General features: G+C 43.8%; 3 protein-coding genes across 5 annotated transcripts in view; 1 reads left to right on the forward strand and 2 right to left on the reverse strand.

The window, feature by feature from the left end:
- rev3l (REV3 like, DNA directed polymerase zeta catalytic subunit) overlaps positions 1-11959 on the forward strand; it is a 41569-nt gene extending 29610 nt beyond the window's left edge. Inside the window, exons 14-32 of the mRNA XM_042094604.1 lie at positions 113-1023; positions 1304-1392; positions 1596-1721; positions 1918-2110; positions 2233-2344; positions 2626-2741; positions 3269-3387; positions 3501-3619; positions 3922-4063; positions 4513-4757; positions 5049-5157; positions 5299-5505; positions 5747-5856; positions 5982-6096; positions 6245-6382; positions 6726-6916; positions 7945-8191; positions 9387-9611; positions 10818-11959. Coding sequence (XP_041950538.1) covers positions 113-1023; positions 1304-1392; positions 1596-1721; positions 1918-2110; positions 2233-2344; positions 2626-2741; positions 3269-3387; positions 3501-3619; positions 3922-4063; positions 4513-4757; positions 5049-5157; positions 5299-5505; positions 5747-5856; positions 5982-6096; positions 6245-6382; positions 6726-6916; positions 7945-8191; positions 9387-9611; positions 10818-10958 — 3655 coding nt within the window. The 3' untranslated portion in view covers positions 10959-11959. The remainder of the gene's footprint in view (positions 1-112; positions 1024-1303; positions 1393-1595; positions 1722-1917; positions 2111-2232; positions 2345-2625; positions 2742-3268; positions 3388-3500; positions 3620-3921; positions 4064-4512; positions 4758-5048; positions 5158-5298; positions 5506-5746; positions 5857-5981; positions 6097-6244; positions 6383-6725; positions 6917-7944; positions 8192-9386; positions 9612-10817) is intronic.
- Positions 11955-16787, reverse strand: mfsd4b (major facilitator superfamily domain containing 4B). Of its 2 annotated transcripts, XM_042094617.1 has the most exons (5): positions 16584-16605; positions 16345-16399; positions 15322-15490; positions 15118-15234; positions 11955-15027 (listed from the first exon to the last, which is right to left on the reverse strand). In XM_042094617.1, the coding sequence occupies exons 2-5, from the start codon at positions 16381-16383 to the stop codon at positions 13742-13744; spliced, it is 1611 nt and encodes a 536-aa protein (XP_041950551.1). In that variant the 5' UTR covers positions 16384-16399; positions 16584-16605; the 3' UTR covers positions 11955-13741. The 2 variants fall into 2 exon arrangements, with proteins under 2 accessions (XP_041950551.1, XP_041950549.1); XM_042094615.1 differs by having other exon boundaries at positions 16345-16787.
- Positions 16788-19105: 2318 nt separating this feature from the next.
- Positions 19106-27890, reverse strand: LOC121711242 (sodium-dependent glucose transporter 1-like). 2 transcript variants are annotated; one of them, XM_042094645.1, is made up of 4 exons: positions 27344-27890; positions 23030-23843; positions 22760-22903; positions 19106-19948 (listed from the first exon to the last, which is right to left on the reverse strand). In XM_042094645.1, the coding sequence occupies exon 2, from the start codon at positions 23791-23793 to the stop codon at positions 23032-23034; it is 762 nt and encodes a 253-aa protein (XP_041950579.1). In that variant the 5' UTR covers positions 23794-23843; positions 27344-27890; the 3' UTR covers positions 19106-19948; positions 22760-22903; positions 23030-23031. The 2 variants fall into 2 exon arrangements, with proteins under 2 accessions (XP_041950579.1, XP_041950578.1); XM_042094644.1 differs by having other exon boundaries at positions 23022-23843.
- Position 27891: the final 1 nt, after the last annotated feature.

Genomic DNA, 27891 nt, shown 5'->3' on the forward strand with positions numbered 1-27891 from the left:
AATGTGTGTTTTTTTTACTGGCTTTTATTTGTGCATGTTTATCAAGTTAATAACTTAATAAATGGCTGTTTTATGGGTGCTAAAAATGTTTTCCTTCTTTTTTGCCCTGTAGGGAAATCGGTGGACGCAAACTGACAATTGAGACCAGGCTAGCGAACGAGCTGAATGAGTTTAACGGGGATTTGTCTGTCGAGGGTCTTCAGTTCTGGAAGGCTGCTTTCTCTGCAATGACCAAACCAGGTTCCTCATTGACATATGGAACTGACACATTAGAGGCTACCAAGGACCAGAAAGAACTCAGTCCATCCTCTGGTGATCAGAAAGTCATCCTGCTGCCCTGCAGAAGTGCTCCAAGCCGAGAGCGAGTACAGATATGGCTGCAAGCAAAGAAACAGTTTGAACAGCTTCAGAGACAAAGGAGAGCCACTGTAGCTCAAGAGATAACAGAGCTGACAAGGGAAAGAAATAATCAAATGGTTGAAGGCGTGCCTAGTTGTGGAGCTAATTCTGAAAAAGACCAAATCAGGATTGAGAGGAGCTCCCCGTTGCGGGTTATCAGAAAAAGAGGTTTAAATTTGTCCATCCGTAAAAGCCAGCATCACGCAGCAGAGCCTGGGAGCTCCCCCAAGGATGTGAAATCGGAGAGGGACACGTGCTCAAAGGACGAGGATGAGAAGCATTACGACTATTCTGAACTATCCATGTCCCCGGACTCTCCTGTGTTGCCACCATGGCAATGCACAGTTCTGCCAAGCTCTACGCCAAGAAATTATGACCCAGAGCAAAGGGAAATCAAACAAGCATTGTCATCTCCCAGTCCAGGTGACCTTCACGATGAAGGTGGCATCTCTTCTGAAAACAGACCCCAGAAAGAGTTTCTCTCTCCTTCTCCATTACGTATCAAGCTGATGGATGAGGACAGCCCCAGTCCTTACCTCCTGCACAGTACACCAGTTATCAGCAGAAGAAGAAGCAAAGCAGAGCCAGCATCTATCTGTACCAGCAGTCCACCCATGACTGAAGGTAGGCTAGCCATATTGTGCTTCTTTTCCTCATATTTCTCACTTATGAGAACCTTTCCCAGGACTTTGTGAATTTGAATTACCTCATACATGGAATGCACTACTTCTATTTCCTTTTTTACCTCTTCAGCCTGGTGTGAAATTTTAATTGCTGCTATTGAAAGAAATAATAATTGGCACACAGTAACTGTTAAAATGTCATAGTAATTTAAATGCACAGGCAACTCCCAAAGGCAGTTTTATACCCATAATATGTCCAACTGTTCTTTATTTCTGTGTAGAAATGGAGCCCCGCTCTCCGAGACTACAGCAGAGGAGAGGAAGCCATACAGTTGCATTGAGGAGAGTGCTCCTGACCACTCAGATGAAGGTCAGACTGAAGGCTGCAAATCATTTTTTTTGTGCAAAGATTGATTAAGGTCTTGTCTCCTGTTTGCTCACCCAGTAGACTAGTATGTAAGATCTTCACTGCACTGCAATATGCACAGGATTGCTCTCAAGTCTTGATGTTTTGCTACTTTTTAATTGTTCAGATATCGAAACATAGATTTGGCTCTCCTCTCCACTCCACAGAATCAGTTCACCGCAATGAATGTTGTAAAGAAAGACAACTCTCAAATTGAGGGACCATCTATCTGCAACTCTTATGGCTTCAAGGTCAGCATGCAGAATCTGGAGGAGGCCAAAGCGCTCCATGAGGTAAGCCATGCCCCAACAGCGATACTGGGATGTTGGGATTGGATATGTGAGTAGCACTTGCAGAAAGACTTTGATGTTCTATTGTATGTTTTCAATCTATCTAATGGCATCTCATGGTTGTGTTAGATTCAGATTCAAGTTGTGGCAGTTACCCAGTCAAAGGATCTGACATGTGGCTTTATCTACTTCTGTGCAGGTGCAGTATTTGACCTTGATGAGTATGGAACTTCATGCACGGACGCGCCGGGACCTGGAGCCAGATCCCGAGTTCGACCCCATTTGTGCCTTATTCTACAGCTTCAGCTCAGACACTCCCCTGCCTGATTCGGACAACAAGCAGGTGACTGGTGCCATCGTGGTGGACAAAGAGTGCCACTCCCGGGAGCAAGGTGCGACCACAGAAGAGATTTCCTCTGTGTACTAAGTTTGAAGTTTATTATACACATACATTGTCTCTGTCACTGAGCAGTGGATTGGCATAATTGTAATATGGTTGTCCTCTTGTCTATAGGTTCAAGAAGTACAGCACCTCTCCTGGTTCGATCAGGTGTTTCAGGATTGCATGTCACTTACGCCTCAGATGAGAAGGAGCTCTTTCAGGAAGTCACCAGTATCATTCGGAAGTATGGGCTTGAAATAATTGATCCATTCAGTGTTGTGTGTTGTATTTTCTTGCTTGTATCTTCTTCTTTTCTTGCTTTGACTCTGTTAAGCAACCTTGAGAAAGAGTGGTGGTGGTAGTAGTAGTAGTAGTACACTTGTACATCTCAGTCATCTTAATCACTTAAAATATTACCAAACTGTTCTGTCTATCAAACCTCATGTTCTTAAAGAATGCCCCCCCCCCCCCCCCGCCCCCCACCCCTGGTTCACAGACTGTAAACGCGAGCTCCTCTTTTGGCAGATATGATCCAGACATCCTACTCGGCTATGAGGTGCAGATGCATTCCTGGGGCTACCTCCTCCAGCGGGCGTCAACACTGGGGGTGGATCTGTGCCAGCAGCTCTCGCGGGTGCCAGGTAAGGTGACACTCAGCCAGGCAGGGCGGTCAGACTGATGCTCCCGGGCTGTTGTTTTACAAGAGCTGAAACATGGGTAGACGATGATCACTGGTGTGGACAGTAAATTGAACACTTCTTCTCCTAAATCTAATCAGCAGTGACTCCTGCAACTAAGAGCAGAGGATTTTGGAGTATCCATTTTTATCAAATCACTTTTGGTGTTAGCCAGCCAAACACTTGGCATTTACTGTCAGGGCACGCGGCTCTGGTATTCCGGCCAAAGTGCACTTGGCACACAAACGATTTTGAGTGCGGCATAGCTGGAGCCCTTGGGAAAATGCCTGTGTTTTTTCCCAGTGCTTTCTCTATCTCTTTCTCCCGAGGCCAGAACTGTGAATTCCCCTTAACAGAATCTGTCATGCTGTCACCAGTCCCAGGGCATTAAGCATTCTTGAGGGACAAAGTGCTTTGGTGAGATGTGTTGTGCCTGTGCTTTGATAAGGTAGTCCTATTCTAATGGATTTCTAATAATTCTCCATCCTCAGATGATGCAAAGGAGAACCGCTTCACTGCAGAGAAGGACGAGTATGGTGCCGACACCATGACGGAGATCCACATTATTGGGCGCATTGTCCTCAACCTCTGGAGGGTGATGAAAACTGAGGTAAATCAATGCCATTTGCCACGTCTCAAAGCTCATGTCACACCTTTGTTCGTTGGTTATTCTTTGGAAATTTCAGAGGTGACACTTTTCCTTTGTCACTTTTTTTTTGTCAGGCGGCACTGACTAGCTACAGCTTTGAGAACGTGGCCTTCCATATTCTGCACCAGCGCTTTCCCTTTTTCAACCATCGTACCCTCTCTGACTGGTTTGACCACACCACTGACCTCTACAGGTAGGTCGGCCCCTTTGACCTAGGGGCAGCAGTGACCTACTGCATAGACCATCTCGTCCTCTTCCCCTATATTTGTAGCGTATTGTAAGCTAAACGCTGGACTCCCAATTTATTGTTTTGCCCAGGAAACTGTTACACTATACCAACAAATGGAGTAATTGGCCCTTTCAGTTTCTAATCACAAGCATGGTTTCTGATTTAGAATAAAAACTCTTTACTATGCATCTAATTCACAAAGATAACGTGTGCTGTTTGCCCAGTGGAAGTGAAAGCCAGCTGAAAGACTGTGTATGTGATTGTAGATGGAAGATGGTGGATCACTATGTCAGCCGTGTGTGTGGCTGCATGCAGCTTCTGCAGCAGCAGGACATCATTGGCAGAACCAGTGAGCTCGCTCGAGTCTTCGGCATCCAATTCTACCACGTGCTGACCAGAGGCTCACAGGTCAGTGCTCTCCACTACTCTAAGCTTTGGCTGTGTGACTGGACCACTCTGAATGTACTGCGGCCATGTCTGAACTTGATCCAGCCGGGACAGGAACATAAGGCGTGAATATTGGATTACCACACTGCAGGATCATTTGATTTCTCACGACTGTAAAATGATCAAACTGCTTCCCATGGGTGTCAAGTTGCCAAACCTCATATCAACCACTTTCAATTGTTTGACAAAGCATGTTTAGATGTACGTTGATGTTCAAGCCCCCTCCCTTTCACTCTCAAAGTTCAAATTAAATGTTGATGGATCCTGATCTGATGAAACGGAGTGTAGAGAGTGCAATTTCAGACATATGCCCCATGGCCTCTTTGAGCCAGACTTTGTGGTAATGGTGTCACTCTAGACCTTTGACATGGAGGGCCTGTGTTGTGTGTGTGTGTGTGTGCTGTGTGCAGTATCGCGTGGAGTCGATGATGCTGCGGATCGCCAAGCCCATGAACTACATCCCCGTGACACCCAGCACGCAGCAGAGGGCCCAGCAGAGGGCGCCGCAGTGCATCCCGCTGGTCATGGAGCCCGAGTCGCGCTTCTACAGTAACTCGGTGGTGGTGCTGGACTTCCAGTCACTCTACCCCTCCATCGTCATCGCCTACAACTACTGCTTCTCCACCTGCCTCGGCCACGTGGAGAGTCTGGGAACGTAAGTACAGGGAGCGCTGGTATTTAATTCATGATCCAGCTCCCGATGAGTGATCTAGTGCTCAATTATGATTTACTTTCCTGCCTTGTTAATGGCGGTGACAGTGCCATTATTAATGTAGGTTGCAGCTGTATTACTTAACAAGTGAAATGAGAAGAGAATGAGAAATAAGAAGAGTCTGGTTTGGGTTAGATTCTCTAAGTTTAGGTAAATTGAACATTTTAAAGCATGCATGTCTATGGTGTGTATATAGATCATATCTTTAAGTCTCGCTTTCTGAATTTCTGACAGGCATGATGAAGTCAAGTTTGGCTGCACTTCTCTTCGTGTTCCACCCGATCTCCTCTACGAGCTCCGCAACGACATCACCGTCTCTCCTAACGGCGTTGCTTTTGTAAAGGTACGCCATTTCTTTTTCACACCGCCAGATCGCTGTGATCACACCTGGGTGATTGCTTCATAACTGGCCTCCCCACCTATCGAGTCTCAGTAGATGTGTGTGTGTGTGTGTGTGTGTGTGTGTGTTTGTGTTTGTGTTTAGCCCTCCGTGCGTAAGGGTGTGTTACCCAGCATGCTGGAGGAGATCCTGAAGACGCGGATCATGGTGAAGCAGTCCATGAAGGCCAACAAAGGTGACCGCGCCCTCACGCGCCTGCTGCACGCCCGGCAGCTGGGCCTCAAGCTCATCGCCAACGTCACCTTCGGCTACACGGCCGCCAGCTTCTCGGGCAGGATGCCCAGCGTTGAGGTGAGCGCAGCTCTGTGCCCTTTCCACTTCTGCCACCAAGGGGAACACATTCATTAGTGTGCCATCATGCCTACATGAATGTGCCCGCGGTGGGACAGGGTGACCTTAATGTATAGACAAGCAAATAAGAGCTTGGTAATTGTAATGTCCCAAGTGTCTAATTACCCTTTTAGTGTAATCCCTGTGCTCTTTGTGTGCACTGCTTGAGGCCATTGGCATTCATGTGTTTCATGCGTTCAAGGTGGGTGACAGTATTGTCCATAAAGCCCGAGAGACCTTGGAGAGGGCAATCAAGCTCGTCAATGACACTAAGAAGTGGGGAGCGCGAGTCGTTTATGGGGATACAGACAGGTAACAGGAGAGAGTGAGAAAGAGTTTGCAGTATTTTATTATAGTACATTTATAGTATTAAATCAAATAAAATGTAATTAAATCAAATAGAGGGATTCTCATCTCTTTTCTTTGTTTCCCTTCAGCATGTTTGTGCTCCTGAAGGGAGCCACCAAAGAGCAGGCGTTCAAAATTGGCAATGAGATTGCAGAGGCAGTGACTGCCACCAACCCAAAACCAGTCAAGCTGAAATTTGAGAAGGTATGGAGCTGTGTGCATACATTGTTGTTGTTGGCAGACAGTGACACATGCTTTGGCATATCTTTATAGATTTAACATTATTCTTTGTGTGTGTGTGTGTGTGTGTGTGTGTGTGTGTGTGTGTGTGTGTGCGCGCGCGCTGCCACAGGTTTACCTCCCCTGCGTTCTCCAGACCAAGAAGCGCTACGTGGGCTACATGTATGAGAGTCTGGACCAGAAAGACCCCGTGCTCGACGCCAAGGGAATCGAGACGGTTCGCCGAGACGGCTGCCCGGCTGTTGCCAAGGTAACCGCCTCTCCAGCACGCCAGGGCCGCTCTCCACCTTTTATGGTCGCGCCGCGATCACAGCGCCACTTAGAGCGGGAGCTTAAGCCTCAGAGCCACAGCACTCTGAAATGGGAGGAAAATAATAACAAATATGGGAGTGAGGCAAGCCACCGTATCTGGCTGAGATGAATTCAACTAGGCTGTGTGTCTGTCTGTGTCTGTGTGTGTGTGTGTCTGTGTGTGTGTGTGGTCCCTGACTGAGTCCCACAGTGGGTTGTGTGGACAGACTGAATGACATGTTAATCAGCAGACACAGTGCAGGTCTGAGCTTTGCTCACATGCCGTCGCGTTCCCCCTCCAGATTCTGGAGCGCTCCATCAAGCTGCTGTTTGAGACGCGCGACATCAGCCAGGTGAAGCAGTACGTCCAGCGGCAGTGCGTGAAGATCCTGGAGGCCAAGGCCAGCATGCAGGACCTGACCTTCGCCAAGGAGTACCGCGGCAGCCCCTCCTACAGACCCGGGGCCTGTGTGCCTGCTCTGGAGCTCACCAGGTGAACAAGACGTGTGTGTGTGTGTGTGTGTGCGCTGGAGCTCATCAGTAAACAAGACATTGTGTGTGTGTGTGCATGTGTGCTTGCATGTGAGTGTAAGAGAGTAATCCTTTACTGTTCTTTGTGTGGTTAGCTAAACGCTGCCTGGTGCCACCATAAAACCAATGAATGGGTACTAAATGAAAGCAGAATGCAGTAGCTATTCGCAGTGGTGGTTTGCTCCCAGTGGAAATAGTAAGGCACAACTTCAGGTTGGGAGGGAAAGAGTAGCCTGGGAGAAGCCAATGCTGGACATGTTGGCAAAGGTGAGAGCACACAAGGGTCATCACATGCTGGAAAATTGTACAGAGACTCTCAAAAACCACACACACACAAGTGGTCATTGTGCCTGTAGGGAAACTGGCTTATTCTTTTAACATAAAAGCTTTTGCTATTCTGCTAGCATGTATTGTTTGTGTGTTTGTGTTTGTGTGTGTTTGTGTGTGTGTGTGTGTGTGTGTGTGTGTGTGTTTGTATGGGCATGAGAGAGTGAGAGCGAGCGAGAGAGAGACCGAGACCCTTCTCTAGACGTGGAGTGTATGAATCCACTTACTACACAATCTCTATTGTCTGCTCCTGCTATTGCCAGCCTCAGTCTACTGTACCTGAGTCTGTTGCCTAGCAACCTGGCCATTAATGGGTGGAAAATTTTAATTTCCGAATCTCCGCTTCTCTGAAAAGAAAAGCTTTCAAAGAGTTATGAAGAAGCCAGGATAGAATCTTTACATTTTGGTCATTTTACAGCACAAAAAGGAAACTTATTATAGTGTTAGTAAAATTAAATGATATTTGGACTTGCGTTAATTAGGCGTTAATTATGCGAGTCAGCAGATTTTATCATCGTTAAAATTCCTCTGTGTATTGTATGTAACTGCGTTGTCAGTGGTCACTTTGTTTAGGGCCTGAAGAGTAAATGGCTTGCCTGAGCATGCTCTTCAAGGTCTGCTGGGCAAGCTATAACAAGTCCCGCTCTCTGTCGCCCCCCACAGGCGGATGATGGCACATGACCGGCGACTGGAGCCGCGGGTGGGTGAGCGGGTGCCCTACGTGATTGTGTACGGCACGCCAGGCGTGCCCCTCATCCAGCTGGTGCGGCGCCCCCTGGAGGTGCTGCAGGAGCCCGGCCTCCGCCTCAACGCCACCTACTACATCAGCAAGCAGATCCTGCCGCCGCTGGCGCGCATCTTCACCCTCATCGGGGTGGACGTCTTCAGCTGGTACCAGGAGCTGCCCAGGGTGAGCGAGCGGGCGAGAGGGAGGGAGGGAGGGACAGGCTGGTTTGGCAGGGCTGGGGGAGTAGGCAGTGCAGTGCCTCAAACTTCTCCAGCACTCTCTGCTGCTCACATTCTCTGGTTGCTCTGTTTTGTGGTCCTTTGTGATGACAAACATATGGAGAGACTTGAAATGCATAACACAGGGATTTGGAACGGAGCTGAAGGAACAATGCTATTCATCAGAGGTCCAATGGTGATTTTTTTTGAGTGTTATCCTATACTAATGCTATGGTAAAAAAAATCAGTAAAAGTTGTGTGGTAAATGTTTGATATTTGAGCAATAGTCTGCACAAATCCATATTTGATTAATACCACAAAGAATAGAATAATCATAATTTAACATCTGGCAGCCTTTGGATTAATGAATAGCTCCTCCTGCAAATGAATGTTGTGTGGAGTGCCTTCAGCTGAGCACATCAACTGTGACGTGTTGTTTTGCCTGTCCGCAGAGTTAGCTAGAGACACTACTTAGGGATTATTGACCTTAACATTGCTCAACTGATCCATGCTCAGACACTTTTCACTCATTTTTATGCCACATGGAGGCCTAACTTCTCTTCATAAACCAAGCTTTTGACTAATATAAATTAAGCATTTTAGTGGTTGAGACCTACTGCTGCAGACTGCGGACAGTAAACATGACCTAATTTCTGTTTGATATGAGGTACAGACCAGAAGTCCTCCGTTGCTAGAGTAGTGTGTATTACATGACTATTTCCTGTTTCAGTCTATTTCAGATGTGTCAGTTTTGAGGTTCAAGCGCCATCTGGTGGTTTCCCCATAGATTCTAGTGTTATGCCGCTTATGCCTGCCTCTTATGTTTTCTATTGTCATTTGTCCTCAAATTAAATATATATTCTTACAAATGAATTATACAACCTTTAAAAATACAGCGTTACTTATAAATGTTTTTTAGATGCCATCTGAGAATGCTCACCATTATTTTTTCATTTCGTCACCTTCCTAACATAATGGCACAAGTCATTTGACAAAAAATATGTGTTTGTTATTGCCTAAATAAATATTATTAAATTTTTGGTTAACTTTTTTTGTATTTTCTGAAAACCCTGATTCCAGATATTAGAACCACTGTGTTAGTGTGTGTGTGTGTGTGTGTGTGTGTGTGTGTGTGTGTGTGTGTGTGTATGTGTCCCCAGGTTCAGAAGGCCTGGTGCTCTGCCTCAGGAGGGGGTGCTGGTCGAGAGGAGTCGGGCCGGAAGGGCACCATCTCCCAGTACTTCACCACGCTGCACTGCCCGGTGTGTGATGAGCTGACCCAGCTGGGCGTGTGTGAGCGCTGCCGCGCCGAACCACAGCGAGTGGCCGTCACGCTGCACCAGGAGCTGCGTCTGTGGGAGAGCCAGCAGGACCAGCTGCTCAAGGTGAGACGCCCGTGAGACACCCGTTCAGTCCAGACACATGCTGGTCATTGATATTACTTGAAATATTAAATTAAATAACATGACATTTAATGTTTTCAAAAATGGATTTACAGCGTTTTGGAATTGGCCGAGTTGAATAAAGATCATACAATTTCAGTAAAGGCTATCGCTAGAGTGTTAGCTTTTGTTTGAGGACGTACTCGTGTCAAGACAAGCAAGTCAACCTGCGCAACTTTCCTATTGCCGTACCTCAGCTTAATATCAGCTTCTAAAATAAACATCACAATTGACAGCTTATCTCTTTTTCCAACCAAGGTTGCAGGGTTGAAACGTAGCTGTCATGATTAATGACCAATTGACCTTCTCTGACCATGTTGCCTTGGTCGCCTTGTCCAGCCGCTTAGCACTATTCAATATAAGAAAAATTAGGCCATACCTAACTCAAAAGTCATCTCTGGTTCCGCACCCACTTTTTTGAATGCTCTCATAAAGGCATATGCTACTACCCGACCACTGCCCTTCTCCAAAGAATGGCACCTGGAACTGCCATCTATCTTAAACCTCTTCAAGACCCAGGTCTTCCAAGAGTTCCACCTCTCCTAACACAACTAAAAACACAACACTAAGAACACATGATATTCTTAGCTATTATGTCTGGCCCTCCCTTTATGTCCTTGACTTAACTTGACTCTGTCTTGAACTTGAACTGTTATTCTGTCTTCTACAAGATGGTATTTCTTACTACACGATTGTCTCTTATTCACACTGTGCCTTGATTGTTCTCTATTTTCCGTAAGTTACTTTGGACCAAAGCGTCAGCTAAATGACTACATGTAAATAGGGCATGGTAAATGTGTCTGATTTGGGTTGAGTATTTTTTACAAAGTCCTGAAAAGTTTTTGGATTTCTTTTCTTAGATAAGGTGTGGGAGCCTAGCTGGAGGCTTCAAATGGCTAGTGACATGGCCCAACAGCAATAGCTAATTCACTCCTACAGTAGGTCTTGGCTGATTGCCAGAGTGTTACAGTTTAGCAGAACATGCATTCAGGGTCAAAGTCCTTCCTCTATCAGTTGGCAGCTAGGAATAGACCTAGAGTAAATCTGAGTGACTCCAGCAGAGAAAGGGTGTGGCAGTGGATATGCTCTGAAATACAACACTCTTGGTTTTTGCTCTTGAAATACAACACTGTTCCCATGTATCCACAGATTTGCAGGAACTGCAGTGGAAGTGTTGAGCGGCAGGTCCCCTGTGTGTCGCTGGACTGTCCGGTCCTCTACAAGCTGTCCCGTGTCAACCGTCAGCTGTCCAAGGGCCCTTACCTGCGCCAGCTCTTGGAGCAGTTCTGACCGGCCCAAGTGCAAACACAGCTTCTTTTGGTGCTAATTGCTGTTTTAAGTCAGTGTTTCAAGCGTCTGTGGACTTTTTTTTTTTTTTGTTTGTCAGTGGTGCTTTCATTCGACATGAGTATTTCTGCACACTCAAACTGGGTATGGCTACAGACCATGTGGGGTGAGGGTTTGGGGGGGGGGTCTCATATTCTTTTTGTTTGACTGGCATCTATGGCGTCCGCTGTTATCAGTTGTCTTTGTCCTTATCCTGTTTCTAATTAACAGAATTGAATGACTGAATGTGGCCTGTGACAGAATTACATTTTTTTTTTCCAGTAAATATAATATGCGCTGTTGCAGGTTGCAAAACCGAATGACCTCACTGGAATTCAATCGTACTCCAGGGTCATAACTATCAACCACTGTCAACTCCCTTTATCTGTTTTTATATAACAATACAATCTTTTGTAAATAAGCCTTGTATAGGACAAATTTGAAGTATCAATGTGCATCTGATTTGTTTCTCACTTTTAAAACATGGAACATTATACGTCATGGTGGTGGATATTCGTTGTTGTTATCTAAAGTCATTCTGTTTTCAGAGTGCCATGCGTGTGCATTGTAACCAAGCCTTGAAAAGGCTGCATTTTAGTTATGTACATTTTTTTCTGCGGAGGATAGTCTTGAAACTCTGATATATTGGCTCTTGTCAGGAAAAATAGATGATGTCAGAAATACTAACTTTTGGGACTGTTGCAATACATTCTTTTGATAATTTATGGTGAGAGTATATATTGTTTCCTTGTGCATATTTGTTTTTTTACACATATTTCTAATGCTTTCTCTATGCTAAACCATATGTTACCTACCTATGTAAAGACTGATTCTTTAATTTCCAGAATGATTGTATGCAAGCCTTGTGTATATGTAAAAATGTGCTTTTGTTTTGTTTTGTTTTTATTGGATCTTTCTGTGGGTGGAGGTGAAAGATTGGTATAATAAAACTTCAATGTATGAAATATGGCTCAATAGTCCTTTAATTAAAAAATCAGAGGGGCAAACACAGTCTGGCATGAAATTCAAATACAATAATTACAACATTGAACAACTCTGATTTGTGTCTTAAAGTAATATAATTTGAAATGGGTAAAGTGCAAAAGGGCAAGACATAAAAAAATGGATCATGGATCATTAAATCTGTATTTTTGCAGATAAAACACTAATTTCTATTAAATAATCACAAATAGTCACATAATCACAAAATGCCCAAACATACCTTTGCTTCATAATAACAATCACCAGGAACTGTAGAAGGGGCTCCTTTGATGATTTGTTCTGATGTACTGTAGTGTTTGTAAGAAGGCAGTGGCTTGAAAACAGGATGCGGGTCACACAGCACTGCTTCGTTTTCATCATGTTTTAGCAAAGCATTATTACACGGCTCTTCATAATGCTGAAGAATGCTCCATTCACTTAAATGGGCCTTCCCAACGTTCGGTGGTCTGCTAATTCTCAATTCCTCTGCTGCGCGTCGGGAGTCCGGTTCGCCCTGTCGGGACTTATTTTCCCAATAATGACCAGCGTTCTATACATTATCCCTTACATATAACCTACTAAATGATTATGAGCTGGTAAATCAAAACACCAGCTGTTTGGCCAGATTTGGATTAAATAAAAAGGTACTATACTGGTTAGGTAGCACAATTATTTACTGACCTACCTTCACAGGTGTGTGCTTGACCTACGTCTGCCGTATTTTTCTGGCAAAGTTTAGTTAACCTGACTCACCAGATGAATTTCGTTCCGTCTAGCTCCACTCATCACCACGTGCTACTTCAACCACTCACATCGAAGCCAACCCGTGACGCTGAGAACAGTCTCACAGTCGCTTCTACGTTACGTCACATCTATAAAACTCCAGCCCTGCGTCCTGATTGGCTCTACCATACAATCTGGTGCCGAAATCACTCTCAACGGAAGCGATCCCAGATGGATGTGAGTGGAGCTAGGCGGAACGAAATTCATCTGGCGAGAATCAGGTTAAAGTTTAGTAGCATACCATACTAACTATAGTTTCATCACTGCCTAAAGCAAACCGTACACCTGTACACTGTAGCATGAGCATTATTATGGTAGGTCAAGCACAAATAAGGAACAGGATCCTACTCTACAACAGCACTCCATTCGGTTAGTGCGCTTGGGAGTTTGATTATAGTTATAATGCACTATGCTCATGTCAGTTTAGTGAAGCCACTTCGCATCGGCTTCTGTGCCTTTTGTAAATCAATAAATAAGTAAATCAATAAAAAAGTAAGTAAAGCTGAAAATCATTCCATCAAAATTAATGGGCCTCTGAACCCTGAAATACATACATTCTGCCTAACATCCAGGACAGGTCAATATTGATTCCTTCACCATGACTCATTTCATTATCTATTGTCCAGATGAGCCAATGTAAACCTCTGATATTCTGTAGTCAGTCATTTTTCCAGCTCCAATTCTAATGGACTGTGTTACCAAGAACAGGCTCATTGGTCTCTGTGTTTATAAATACAGATCACATGTAAAAAATAAACTTCAGTCAGCATTCTAATGAGATGATTGGATGTGGGACCATTGTTTTAAAAGTGTCAACTAGAAATTAGTGAAACGATTCAGGAGTGTCAACGTGCAGGGACAGACATCAACAAACAAAACATTCATGTCGCTGAAAAAATAAATCACAGAATGCTCACAAAAACTGACTGCTCTCAGTCCTTTTTCACCTGAATTGGCAATCCAGCAGTCTCTGGTAGTGGGATTCAATCATTCTTTTCCCTGTCAAGAGTGACCAGTAGTTTCCTACGGGGGGAGCTGGTTTCATATTTGCTCGGGGATTCGGACAGTGTAGGCAGGCTGAAGGGGTCGATGCTGGGGGCAGCTGCTGAGCTCATAGTCACGTCTGGAGGCGACACCACCTTGTTCGGGGAGTTCATGAGGCTGGCGTCATCCATCTCGATGACCTCAAAGTCTGCGTCATTCCAGTGGTCGGCTTCTTCGTCGTTCTCAGCCACCTCTTCATCATCATAATCATCATCATCATTGGCACCAGAGTCCAGCAGGGCCTGGCGAAACTCGTTGTCGTCCGACTCCCTGCCCCTCACGCGTGGCCTCTTCCCGGGCGTGGTGGGTGCGGCGGCCAGCTTGTACATGACGGGGAAGAGGATGGAGGTGATGGTGGCCGTGGTCAGGGCCAGCAGCATGAGCAGCGGGTGCTGCCGCAGGGACGGCTTGCCCAGCAGGAAGCCCATGACGGCGGGCAGCACCATCTCGCCCAGCGCTGCCCCCACCACAAAGACCGCTGCCGCACGGCCCGTCACCGCCGTGTACTGCTCCAGCCAAGAGAGGCCGCTGGGGAAGGTGGTGGCCATGGAGGCGCCGTAGAGCGCCGTGCAGGACCACAGCGCCAGGCTGCTCGTGTTGAAGAGGGTGAGCAGCAGCGACGACAAGGTGCAGCCCACCAAGTTGAGCAGGATCATGGTGCCAGGGTACATGCAGGCCGCAAAGAAGATGGCCAGCCCGCGGGTGGCGGCGAACGTGCCCCAGAACAGCGAGTTGAGGCCCGCCGCCTCGGCCTGGTTCATGCGCGCGTAGTCCTTCGCGTAGGTGAAGATGAAGGAGCCGTACGCCACCTCGGCGCCCACGTACCAGAAAAAGAAGATGGCGAGGAGACAGACGAGGGTGGTGTGTTGCTTAGCAACCAGGGGCGCCCCGGATTCCGAGTGCGATCTGTCTCTGGAGGGCGTGCCGCAGGAGTAGAGGATGAAGAAGGCCAGAGAGATGAGCAGGATCAAGGCCCCGATCACAAAGTACGCGTACATGGGCCCCTGTGAGATGTGCAGCGCCGAGCTCAGGGTCTGGGCCACTCTATCGGCGAGGGGCGAGGAAGCCTCCACTGTGTCGTTGGCCGCCTTGGCGTGGTCCTTGCCAAACACCAGCTTGGCGATGATGGGCGAGACGAAGGCCCCTGCGGCGAAGCTGAAGTGCAAGGCCTGCATGTGAGGCCCTGCCTGGCTGCCCCAGATGTTCAGGATCAGGACATTACCACCTACAAGACAACAAACATAATGAGCCGCTTTCAGGCCTTCCATCCATTTCTGTGTCAATTGTTATACTGATACAACCACCATTGTCTTACCTGTGTCTAAAAAGCCCATGGAAATGCCAACACAGGACATTAAGGCTGTAAGGAAGAGGGCCTTTTTGCAGAAGGGGATGGCAATCATCCCAAATGCTGTGACCAACATGGAGAATCCTGGAGAACCAGATTCCATTTACAGAGTTACAGATACTGTTGATGTATTGTTTTCCATCAGAATTTCTTAGATTCCTCTTTTCTTACCTAAAAGTAGGTGGGGGTTCATGCAGTCAAAGAGGATCCCTCCAAGAAGGGAGCCCCCAATGTATCCAACTGAGCGACCCACAAAGATATAGGAAATATTACTGATGTTCTTATTGACGTTGTTGGCCAAGTCCCCCAGTGTAGGACCAAGTACAGAGATGCACATTCCCTGAAACACAAATGTTTCAGACAGTATCAGCAAAGATCATTGATTACTAGCAATAACAAATTATAGGCCTGGCTTTACTTAACTTGGAAAAACGCCATATGATTCATACTGAATTCCATTCAGTATATTTATGAAAAAAGGCACTTATGTGCTTAATATTAAGCTTGATATTTACATAAATGATGTAACACACCATATGAGACGGTGTTTTAAAGGATATTGGACTTAAGACAACCAAGATGGTGCTTTAAAGCATATTTTGACTTAAGGAACTGAAAAAACTGAAATAACGAATCAAACGAACGATTTGTGAAGGTGAAGGGAACTGAAAGAACTGATTCACGGAATAGAATAATTTGGCCCATGCCTACTGGTCTGCATAAAGGGGGACCCGCCGCCCCCTACTCCTTGCAATAATCGAACGCGGAAGTTGTCGAACGTTTGCGTCTCTCGCTAGGTCTGTCGTAGCGTTTCAAGTCATTGAACATGTCGACTCTTTTCGAGTGCATGAGCCAAGTGTAAACCTAAGTCAAATATCGTCTTTTGTGGAGGAGCCTGTTTTACAACTTTGTATGCAAAAGAATCCTGCCCATTGAGGATATGGTGATCACACGTTAAACTTAAGAAAGTAACGGCATTGTATTGTATGACTTATGGGAAGACTAAAAAAGAACGAACTGGGTCCAACATTGTGTCATCTGCTTATCTACGTGTTACACGCAGGTCCTTATTTCTATTCTACCGCAAAGGTTCACAATTTCCGCGCTGTGTTGCGTAGGCTGTTTCTGCGTACAACTCTAGCTCAACATTGGAATTGAATTACAATGTAAACGGAGAATGTTTAGCCTACTTACCAGTCCAAGGAAAGATGCACAAAGTGTTAAAGTGATCATCCAGCGTCCACAAACCCCGGGGTCGTTGGCTCCCCGACCACCACTTATTATTTTAACGCTATCGAATCCCGCACTCGCTAGCTTCTTGTTCACATTACTTTTTATCATACTTTTAAAACCTTTCCTGACGTCTTTCCTCTTGTCAAACAGTGTATCCTCCTCTTGATCATCGTTATCATCGTCATCCTCCATGCTAGCAAACCGAACCTGCTTCTTTTTTACCACCGGCTGACTGGTAACAGACACAGACATTGCAACATATAGTGTTGTTAAAGGTCGTTAATGCACAGTCTAGCACAGAAACACTATCATTGATCTTTTTCCTATACAATGAACCGTGGGAATCATCAGTACTGTTAACTGAGGAACCTGCTCGCGTCGTTGGAGTGTCACTGCTGTTCTTTCAGTTCCGGCGTTTGAAAGAGCCAATATTATCGTAATAAAAGTCTCATTGCTCAGATCCCAACATAAATGGGCATTCTTCTAAAAAAAAATTCTACATTTACATTTGCTATGACACATCTAAACTTTTAAATAATACAACACAACTGACAAACAACAAAAAGGCCAGACACATGTAACCACTATACATCTTTAATTGACTTTAATCTTGACACAATGAATCCTGATGTCACCAGCTGTTCCAGAATAAATATATGACCGCTCATGTTCGAGCTCTATCTATCTATTTAGAGAGAAAAAAAAACCTTATCTAAAGAATGTTCATTTTAGCAACAAACATGCTGTGTAGTCTATACCTGCAGAGAAAAAGATTACACTTTTGTCGTCAGGTAATTATGAAAGGACCTACACCACCATATGCTAGTTAAAATATTAAATTAAATATAAATATGTTTAAACGCCACCATAAAATAGACCAAATTATACTATTGTTATTTATTTTCTATTATTCATTATGTATGGGAAACAACAAGTAACTGTCACAGGTGCAGAATGTCACCAGTGTTATCGGTGATAATCTAACTGATCAAAGGCATGCCTTAACTGTAGGCTTACACTATCAACTTTGCTGTGAATAAGGTATAGGCTACATCATCTCTGCTGTTATGTATTCAGTCAAAACCTAACTTATAAGTCCACATGGGGTTCTTCAGCTATTGTGATATTGCTAGGTGTTACTAATACAAATAATATACTAATCGGTACTAATTACCATAATATCAGCCTCAACATTTTGGTAAGTAGCCTATATTGTGTCATTTTTAATATCACGTGACAAGGATAAGATGCATTATGATTGCAACCTATTGGCATATGTGCCACTACACTAACAACATACAGAGCTTTTGTTGCCTCTAATACTTTCTTGTTGAGCAATCAGCACAATAAACAACGCTTTGTTCAAACTGAACATGAATATTCAAAGAAATGACCAGTGGCAAACTGAAAAATATATCATATATATATTCTCATATATATATTCACACACACACACACACACACATATATATATATATATATATATATATATATATATATATATATATAAAATATTTGTGTTGAGCAATGGTTTCCAGTCATTTTTTTTAGAAGGAAAATAGAAATTCATGGTCAAGTGTCTGCTATCGTGATGTACAAAGAACATTGTAAACGAACCCAATGACATACGTAAGCACACAGTAAGTGTGATGGTACACAAAGAATACTGTCATTTATTTTTCAGTGTGACCACAATTTCAGTGATGTCTACTATTTCTAGTGTTTTCCTCTAGTCAGCTTGACAATATTCAATTTTTTGGCCTTATTACTTCCAAATGCATCATCCAGTTTCATTTGCATCACAGAGATGAAAGAAGGGGGTAAAGCATCCTTCTGTCAAAAATGAATGAACATATTCTCCCACTGCAACACAATTCAGAATGATTTTAATGATATTAATTTTTTGAACAGATGGGGATGACCCAAATCAGAGATCACTTTAGCTGTTACAGGTACAGGTCTTCATATGAATTCAAGGTACTCAAGTCATTTTATTCTGGGTGATCATTTTGGGGCTTGCCTCATGAATTCATACATATACAGGCAGCCATCCCAAAATATTTCAGTAAAAACCTTAAAACTAAATACTAAAATGGATAAGGTACTCTGGTGTAGATTTATATATTGCATAAATATTCAAAATACATTTCTAATACTTTCAAAAGCAGCTGAAAATGTGTGGAGGAAGAGAATGCGCAGTTTGATTTCAATCACACAACAAAAAAACATAACAAAAACAACAGAGAACACCTAGATCAATTAATTTCTGTTTCTGCACTGGCTAAACCAAAGTATGACACAATAATTCACATTCTGAACATAACAATGATGTCAAATACTGAAATAGTTCAGTGGGACATTGAATCAAACACAAGGGCCAGGGTAGAGACATTACATTACTTTTTTACAAACGTTTGTATTTTGCAGTTTGCCAACCCTTGCATTGTGTATGGAATACAACAAATCAATATTAAAACTGCTGAAAAAGAAAAAAAACAATAAGAGGATGTCCTTTAATAAACGTCAAAGGATAGCTGTATGAACACACCTTTAGTGGTCAACCAATCAAACCAAGCGCATCAATGAATACATGCACCAGGTCTGGGCAGCCGTGGCCTACTGGTTAGCACTTCAGACCTGTAACCGGAGGGAATTGCAGGTCAATTTCTTTGGCTACATTTTTAAGTCAATTCTTTAATTCTTTAAAGCTTTTTTTTTTTTAGAAAAACCTAAGCATGCACTATTTCATAAAAATGACATTTAGGGATAGTAAAATTCATTAAATATAGAAACTAAAGCGAGGCTCGTGCCAGTTACAGCATTATTCACCTCATACAACTCAAAGGCCAATGCTTCTCAGCCAAGGACGTGCCATTTCCATGGTCAGATAAGCGCTTGTTAAACATTTAAAAAGCACCTTGGTAAAGAATGTATTCTTCCCTTGTAAAAAAATTAAAGTTTTTCTCATTTCCACCTTACAACCTCAAGGTCATTCGACAGTTGGAAGATTGATAGAAAACCACGGTCCTATGCATAGCTCACAAAGATCACATTCATATTAACAATGCACACTTCGGCTTTTTCGTTGATATGTTTTGGTGCTTAAAGACGTTTCTTTCTCCCTCAAATACACTGAGTAGGCATACACTGGTAAACACAAATCACTCATGCTTGGCATTATATAAAACCATACAGCCTTTCACTCTTAAGAATGCCCCGTGTCTATACATATATATACATATTCATAATCAAACATACACATATGTATGTATGTATATGTATATGTATATATGTCAGTGTGTGTGATTTCTTGGCGGAACACAGACGTGTGTTAGATGGCAGACTCGGGCTCGGCGCTCCTCACATCTCCCTGGCCTCCGCTGCTGCTCCTCTTCTCCAGCATCTTCTGCGGACTCTCCTTGGCCTCTTTGGCCAGGCGGGCCTTACGCCGGCGCTCCACCCAGGGGATGAGGCACAGCATGGCCCCGCCGATGAGGGGGGGGGGGGGGGATACCTGCCAGGTAGAAGGCCACGTCGTAGCTCATCAGCCGGTCCCTCAGGTAACCTGTCAGTGGGAGCATGGGGGAAGTCCACAGAGTTTATTTAAAACAGGATATCAGAATATATGAGCACCATCCTGCCAACCCCCTCCATCATCTACAGATTCACACACACACACACACACACACACACACACACACACACACACACACACACACAAAGAGCCCTACAGCCCTTTGAGTAGAGCCACTGATGAGCCCCATGACATGTCTCTATGGAGACAGCTTGTCTCTTTCATTTACTTATCCCTGTCATTGACGTTCCACTCAACCTATATTAAATTCCTCTCTCTGGAATTCCAGTGAGAAAAATAGCCCACTTGTCCAGCAGGACAGTGTTAACCGTTTGCACATGACCTGGCCTTGCTCCCTCTCACTCTGCCATGTGTCTGTGACACAGGCAAGACGTTAGCCTAATTAAACTAGCGCTCACAGGAAGAATCGCTGCCTGTGCATTCACATTCCACTGTTAGCATATGCAGTGCATTTCTAACTGTACATATAATTGTGCTTATTACAAGCCAGTGAGTAAGAATGCTGGCATGCTGTTCTCCGAGGTAGTACATCGGCTTTTCTGCTTTTCTTTAAGACACTAAGCCAACTGTAAAGCTGCTAGCTTGTTACCTCAGTTATAAGGATGTCTATTCTACAACAGTCATCTACCTTACTAAGCCATGGCCCGTCCTAAATGAACATAAAACTCTCCCTTGGGTGCCTTGAGATTCACTGTCAGGCAACAGCCAGCAGAGGGCACTGCAGGGTTCCTACACATTTTCCATCTCAAAATTCCATACTTTTTCCATACTTAAAACTTCTCGGTAGATTTTTCTGACCATATTCTAGACATTGTCAATGGAGTGTTCTATTAGCATTTGAAGAGCTGTATAATAATGTTTATTATTAACTTGTTAGCCCTCAGAAAACACTTGCCCATTGTTGGATACTTTTCATTGGGGAAGTGCTGTGTTGGAAGGTGCACTCACATTTTTAGTTCTCTGTAGATACAGCATAGCCTACATACATGTATGTTGGAGACTAGTGCACTGCTGGCAGAGGCCTCACCGTAATCAGTATTATTTGTTTGCAATAAAAGTTTATCATATAATGCAGTATCCATGTTTTGGTAACTTTTACAAAATCAAAAAAGTCTACCAGTGTTTTAGCAGAAAATAGCAGAGCTACGCAAACATACCAGTGCACAATAGGGCATGTGTATAGAACAGGGGTTTTGGTACCAAAGTCCCCTTCTGTGAGAGATTTTTTTCTGAGGACCCCCATTCAATTCTATCTTGATGATGTGGACTGACAGTTAAGCTACACAGTACTCAGTTCCTACTCAGTAGGAATGGTTCATTATGACCTGAGTGAAGTGATTAAGCTTAGTACTGTAGATGCAATAGTCTGGAAACACAAATATTTCTCCATACCCTTGTTTCTTTTTTCCATACTTATCCAGACCTGGAAATTGCTCAAATGAAATTCCATACTTTTCCAGGTTTTCCATACTGCGTAGGAACCCTGGCACTGTGAGAACAGAATTTCTCACCTCACAACCTACGCAAGAGCACTGCAGCATACTGGGCTTGCATTAGCATTTTTCTTTGTAGCAGTGTATCTAATATTTAAATATCCGGCTACTGTCTTCACAGCCAACTCCCATGCAGTCAATCATTCAAACAATGAATTTAGTGTTTGTTGCTTAGAAGCTCATAGCTAAAAGAACAAAAATCAGCAAAACGTAGATTAGCAAGAGCATTCAGGGGTTTCCTCATGCTCCTCCATTATCAGCTGGAGCAGGCCTAACGTACCTGCGATGGGTGGCCCTACGGTCATGGGCACGGACATCATGCCCAACAGGAAGCCGATGGCCTGGGACACGTCCTGTGGGCCGACCAGCTCAAAGGCGATGGGCGCCATGATGCAGATGAAGCAGCCATCAAACAGGCCCATGAGCAGTGATAGCAATTATTTTAGGGTTTCAAAACTACTTTTAGTAAGCCATGTGGCCCCTCTTGGAATTAAACACAGACACCCTCCCCTCCCCCAATGAAATGCTAATGTACTGGTTCCAAGGGCTATCAGATCCACAAGACAAAGGATGTTACCTTGCTATACTGTATCCATGTCATGAAATGTAAATGTATTCATGTTTGGTATCATTGTAATAGTCTCAGTACAATTAACGAGACAATCAATCAGTATGATTGTAATGATTTAATTGTAAGAATGTTTGGAACGTTCTATAAGTGATATTTCTGATGTATAGGATATCTCTCCTCATGCTGATCAGATTGTGTAGGTGTGAGTAGGTGTGTCTGATGCCATCTGGAGAAACAACCACGTGGGCTTGTTTTGCCGCCAATTCTTTCTTTGTTTAACCCATACAAAAGTGACTAACTTGCATTGTTTGTTAGAAGAACATGGAGAACTGAAGAAGAGAGAGAGGTTGATCCATAGACCATTTTTACCCTCTCTGCTTGTAACAGAATAAACCTGATTCCTGAGTGTTCCTGAAGTTTGCCAGTCTAAGTTAATATTAAGTAATTATTCACCACAATTACTTTCAGCAGGCACACAGCGATCAGCCCGCCGAAGACGTTGCAGAGCGGGATCATCATGGACATCAAGCCAATCACCAGGAGGGGGGGGTATGTTAAATCACGTTTATAACCACTTCCATTTGAATTTCAGTCTAAGATCCTAAAGTCACTGGGCTGCCAACGGGTCACAATCTACATACTCAGACCCTCAACAGAAGCAGCTCCAGTTTCTAAATCGAAATGCAGTGGCAGCTGGAGAGAGGAACATGTCATTACCTGCAGGTACACCTTGTTGACCCCCGGCACATAGTCAGCCACCCTGCAGAAAATGAGACGGCCCACAGCGGACGTGATGCCAATGCACATGAGCAGGACTTCCTTGTTGGCGTCCTTCCCAAATCGCTCCTCCACGTGTTTCATCTAGAGAGAGAGACACACATAAGCAGGAGCTGAGACAAGCTAATACACACATCCTGCATCCACACCAAACACATGCATGCACGTACAATGACCACATCTGTCCATAACCCTGCTGTACCTGCGCACATTTAGCCTCTGAATTTTACGGCGGGCAGCACCATCTCGCCCAGCGCTGCCCCCACCACAAAGACCGCTGCCGCGCGGCCCGTCACCGCCGTGTACTGCTCCAGCCAAGAGAGGCCGCTGGGGAAGGTGGTGGCCATGGAGGCGCCGTAGAGCGCCGTGCAGGACCACAGCGCCAGGCTGCTCGTGTTGAAGAGGGTGAGCAGCAGCGACGACAAGGTGCAGCCCACCAAGTTGAGCAGGATCATGGTGCCAGGGTACATGCAGGCCGCAAAGAAGATGGCCAGCCCGCGGGTGGCGGCGAACGTGCCCCAGAACAGCGAGTTGAGGCCCGCCGCCTCGGCCTGGTTCATGCGCGCGTAGTCCTTCGCGTAGGTGAAGATGAAGGAGCCGTACGCCACCTCGGCGCCCACGTACCAGAAAAAGAAGATGGCGAGGAGACAGACGAGGGTGGTGTGTTGCTTAGCAACCAGGGGCGCCCCGGATTCCGAGCGCGATCTGTCTCTGGAGGGCGTGCCGCAGGAGTAGGGGATGAAGAAGGCCAGAGAGATGAGCAGGATCAAGGCCCCGATCACAAAGTACGCGTACATGGGCCCCTGTGAGATGTGCAGCGCCGAGCTCAGGGTCTGGGCCACTCTATCGGCGAGGGGCGAGGAAGCCTCCACTGTGTCGTTGGCCGCCTTGGCGTGGTCCTTGCCAAACACCAGCTTGGCGATGATGGGCGAGACGAAGGCCCCTGCGGCGAAGCTGAAGTGCAAGGCCTGCATGTGAAGCCCTGCCTGGCTGCCCCAGATGTTCAGGATCAGGACATTACCACCTACAAGACAACAAACATAATGAGCCACTTTCAGGCCTTCCATCCATTTCTGTGTCAATTGTTATACTGATACAACCACCATTGTCTTACCTGTGTCTAAAAAGCAGTGATGGGCAGTAACGCGTTAGAAGTAAGGCGTTACTGTAATCCAATTACTTTTTTCAAGTAATGAGTAAAGTAAGGGAATACAATTGCAAAAACAGTAATTAGATTACTTTTACTTTCCTGCAAGCAGCCTGCGTTACTGCGTTACTAACCCGTGATTTTGCCATAGACAGTAAAAGAATTTGGGATTTTGCCATATGGATTTTGTGAGACTAACTCGTGACAATGATGTAGGCTATAGCTGCGTGATATAGATGTAAACAACAGACATAAGTGTGCAAGACATGGAGTGCAGGAGAGAGCGTGAACATGGAGCATTTAATTCATTGCAGTTCAGACATTAAGAAAAAAACATTAACACTGTACACTCTTCGTGGGAAGAAAAATGTTGTCTATAGCGAAAAATTCCACCTCAAATCTGAGCAAGCACCTAGCAAGCCGGCACAGGAATGTGAAACTCATTGAGACACCCCCAGATCCCGACATGACGGCTGCAGCAACAGGTGAAAATAGAGGACGTCGCGGGTTCCCTGTAGCCTACTGGCCCGTTGTAACAGGAGCCAGGGCATTATAATATTCTGGCTGCATTCACTGTGATTTGGAAAATGGGCAAAAATATAATGTGGTCTTTGCCTTTTTGTAATGGGGCTGGTGAGTGTTGAAGTCTTCAATAATTTGTTTCCCTTAAACCAGCGTTTCTCTACTGGGTCGCGGAGACATGCCAGGTAGGGCGCGAAAAACAGGAGTTTTTTTTTTCTTGTGCAAAACGTAGCTTGTGCATAAAAGTCTTGTTTCTATCACCTCAGAAATATTTCCAAGATTAGTTCCATCTTAACTTTTAAAGACACTGAGACTATTATACATGCATTTATTTCTTCACGCCTGGATTACTGCAATAGTCATTTTTCTTGTCTGAACCAAAAATCTATTCAAACTGTTCAGAATTCAGCTGCCCGGCTTCTTATTAAGACAAAGTACTGTAATCACATTACTCCTGTTTTAGCCTCAGTGCACTGGCTCCCAGTAAGCTTTGGAATTGATTTTAAGATTCTTCTGATTACTTTTAAAGCTCTACATGGCCTGTCTCCCAACTACATATCTGATCTCCTAGTAGGCCCTACCTTATACACCTGTGCGTACTTTGAGATCATCTGGTAGTGGTTTCCTAACTATTCCTAAGGTCAATCTCAAAACTAAAGGGGAGAGAGCATTTAGTGTCAGGGCACCTAGGCTCTGGAATGACCTGCCTGATGAAATCAGGTCAGCCAAGTCAGTATGCTCTTTTAAATGCCTCCTTAAAACTCATCTTTACAAGCAAGCCTCTTAGTTTTGTTTAAGTAATATACTTCATTTTGTGTTAAGTTTATTAAGTTTTATTTCAGTGTTAAGTTTTATTTCAGTAAGTTTTATTTCAGTGTAAGTTTATTTTCCTTTTTCAAATTTATGTTAAGTTCTAATTGAATTAGTATTAGAGCCCGACCGATCTATCGGCCGATATTAGGCATTTTCCAACCTATCGGTATCGGCATTTATAATGGTCGATAAATGAATATTTTAAAAATAAAATAAAAACGGACGAAACACCCTTCAACCATGTCATGAGTGTTGGCGTTGTATAGTTTGTCCTCCAGAGGCCACTCTACACCGTCCCTGCTGGCAACACTCGTGTATAACGCGCCACACATCCTGCAACCTGCTGATCCAGCCAGAGTCGGGCAGAGAGAACCAGTTATCCGCGAGTGAGATCATCAGTGAAGTGTGTTCATGGTGATTTGGTCACGAGACATACATTGCTTGAAATAACAATTAAAAGAACATGCCCATCAGTTCTCTTAACTCAAATAAGCATGACAAAATTCGTGAAAACAATGTCCAGTTTTGCTGCTGTTAAATAAGCCGAGAGTGAAGCGGAATTAGCTAGTAATTAGCCTACGTTACGTAGTGTTGTGTCCTTTTAACTGTTGACAATGTGACTGAAGATGTGACAGTTATAGCAGTGAGACGTATCATCTCTCCCCGGCCTGTTATTTTGAAAGCGTATGTTTTACAATTTGCAGTATGACCTTTATCCATTGCTAAATTAGGGCTCATCATAGACTAGCTAACCACAAAGCTAGCTAATGCTATGAATATCAGTGGAAGACCGCTAACGTTAACATTAATGAGCTTGGAAACCACAACGAACTTATTCTTCCTAAATAAAGTAATGATGTATTACTAGTATATCTGTAGTTACAGTCCCTGCATTGTAAAATGTAAATTAGACGTGAGAGGAGTGAACATTGACATAGAGAAAAAGTATCAAACGTAGCTTGTGCATAAAAGTTAGCTTTTCTTTTTACATGTGTGTGAAATCCAATGATGCCAAGTGTGCGCTTCAGACTGTCGTTCAGCCACAGCAGAGTTACACAATGGATTTAGATCACTAAATAGTAGATTTTAGAAGACAGGCAGCAACTGATGATTGAAAATGGTTTGATGTAGCTTGATGGAAATAATTTTAAAAGTGCAGGTAAAGGGATAAGCAAGCTGACATTGTAATTATAAGGTAGCTTATAAGGCAATAGGGACTAATTACACACGCACACTCAAACATTTAAGAGTGACCTTTATCTTGTTTAATGATAATACAAATGATGATGATAGTAATAATATCATCATTATTTTTTGTAATTGTTAAGTCTTAGTTCAAAGTTATATTTATGAAACTTGTTAAGTTTCTATTTTTATACATTTTATTTATCAGAACTTTAATATATTTCGATGTTCCTCTGTTCCACTGTGACAATATTATTTAAAAAGTTAAAAAAGTTTGTTTTTGAAATGCATTATCATATTATTTTAGTCAATACTCATAAATAACTACAAATAACTAATGTTAGGGAAATCTGTTAATGTTTTGTTGCGCGTTTCTGAAAATATATTATATATATATATATATATCAGCCGATATATCGGAATATCGGATTTTTAAATCAACAAATATTTGTATCAGTATAGGCCTTCAAAATCCTTTATCGGTCGGGCTCTAATTAGCATATATTATTTGATTGTTATATTATTATGTCTTATTTGCATTTTCATTTATGTTGATATTATACAGCACTTTGTAACTTTGTTTTGAAAAGTGCTATATAAATAAAGATTATTATTATTATTACTTAAGAAAGTAACGGAATTGTATTGTATGACTTATAGGAAGACTAAAATAGAACGAACTACGTCCAACATTGTGTCATCTGCTTATTTACGTGTTACACGCAGGTCCTTATTTCTATTCTACCGCAAAGGTTCACAATTTCCGCGCTGTGTTGCGTAGGCTGTTTCTGCGTACAACTCTAGCTCAACATTGGAATTGAATTACAATGTAAACGGAGCATGTTTAGCCTACTTACCAGTCCAAGGAAAGATGCACAAAGTGTTAAAGTGATCATCCAGCGTCCACAAACCCCGGGGTCGTTGGCTCCCCGACCACCACTTATTATTTTAACGCTATCGAATCCCGCACTCGCTAGCTTCTTGTTCACATTACTTTTTATCATACTTTTAAAACCTTTCCTGACGTCTTTCCTCTTGTCAAACAGTGTATGCTCCTCTTGATCATCGTTATCATCGTCATCCTCCATGCTAGCAAACCTAACCTGCTTCTTTTTTACCACCGGCTGACTAGTAACAGAGACAGACATTACAACATATAGTGTTGTTAAAGGTCGATAATGCACAGTCTAGCACAGAAAAAGTATCATTGATCTTTTTCCTATACAATGAACCGTTAGCCTGGCGGGCCATCCTATATCATTGACATGTAGCCTGGCGGGCCATCCTATATCATTGACATGTATAGTACAGGCTGAGCAAATTAATTTGCTGCCGCTAGGGTGCGTCTAGATTTCTAGGCTAATGAACCGTGGGAATCATCCATAGACAGTAAAAGAAAGGAATC

This window comes from Alosa sapidissima, chromosome 6 (genome assembly GCF_018492685.1).
Source record: "Alosa sapidissima isolate fAloSap1 chromosome 6, fAloSap1.pri, whole genome shotgun sequence".
Lineage (NCBI taxonomy): Eukaryota > Metazoa > Chordata > Actinopteri > Clupeiformes > Clupeidae > Alosa > Alosa sapidissima.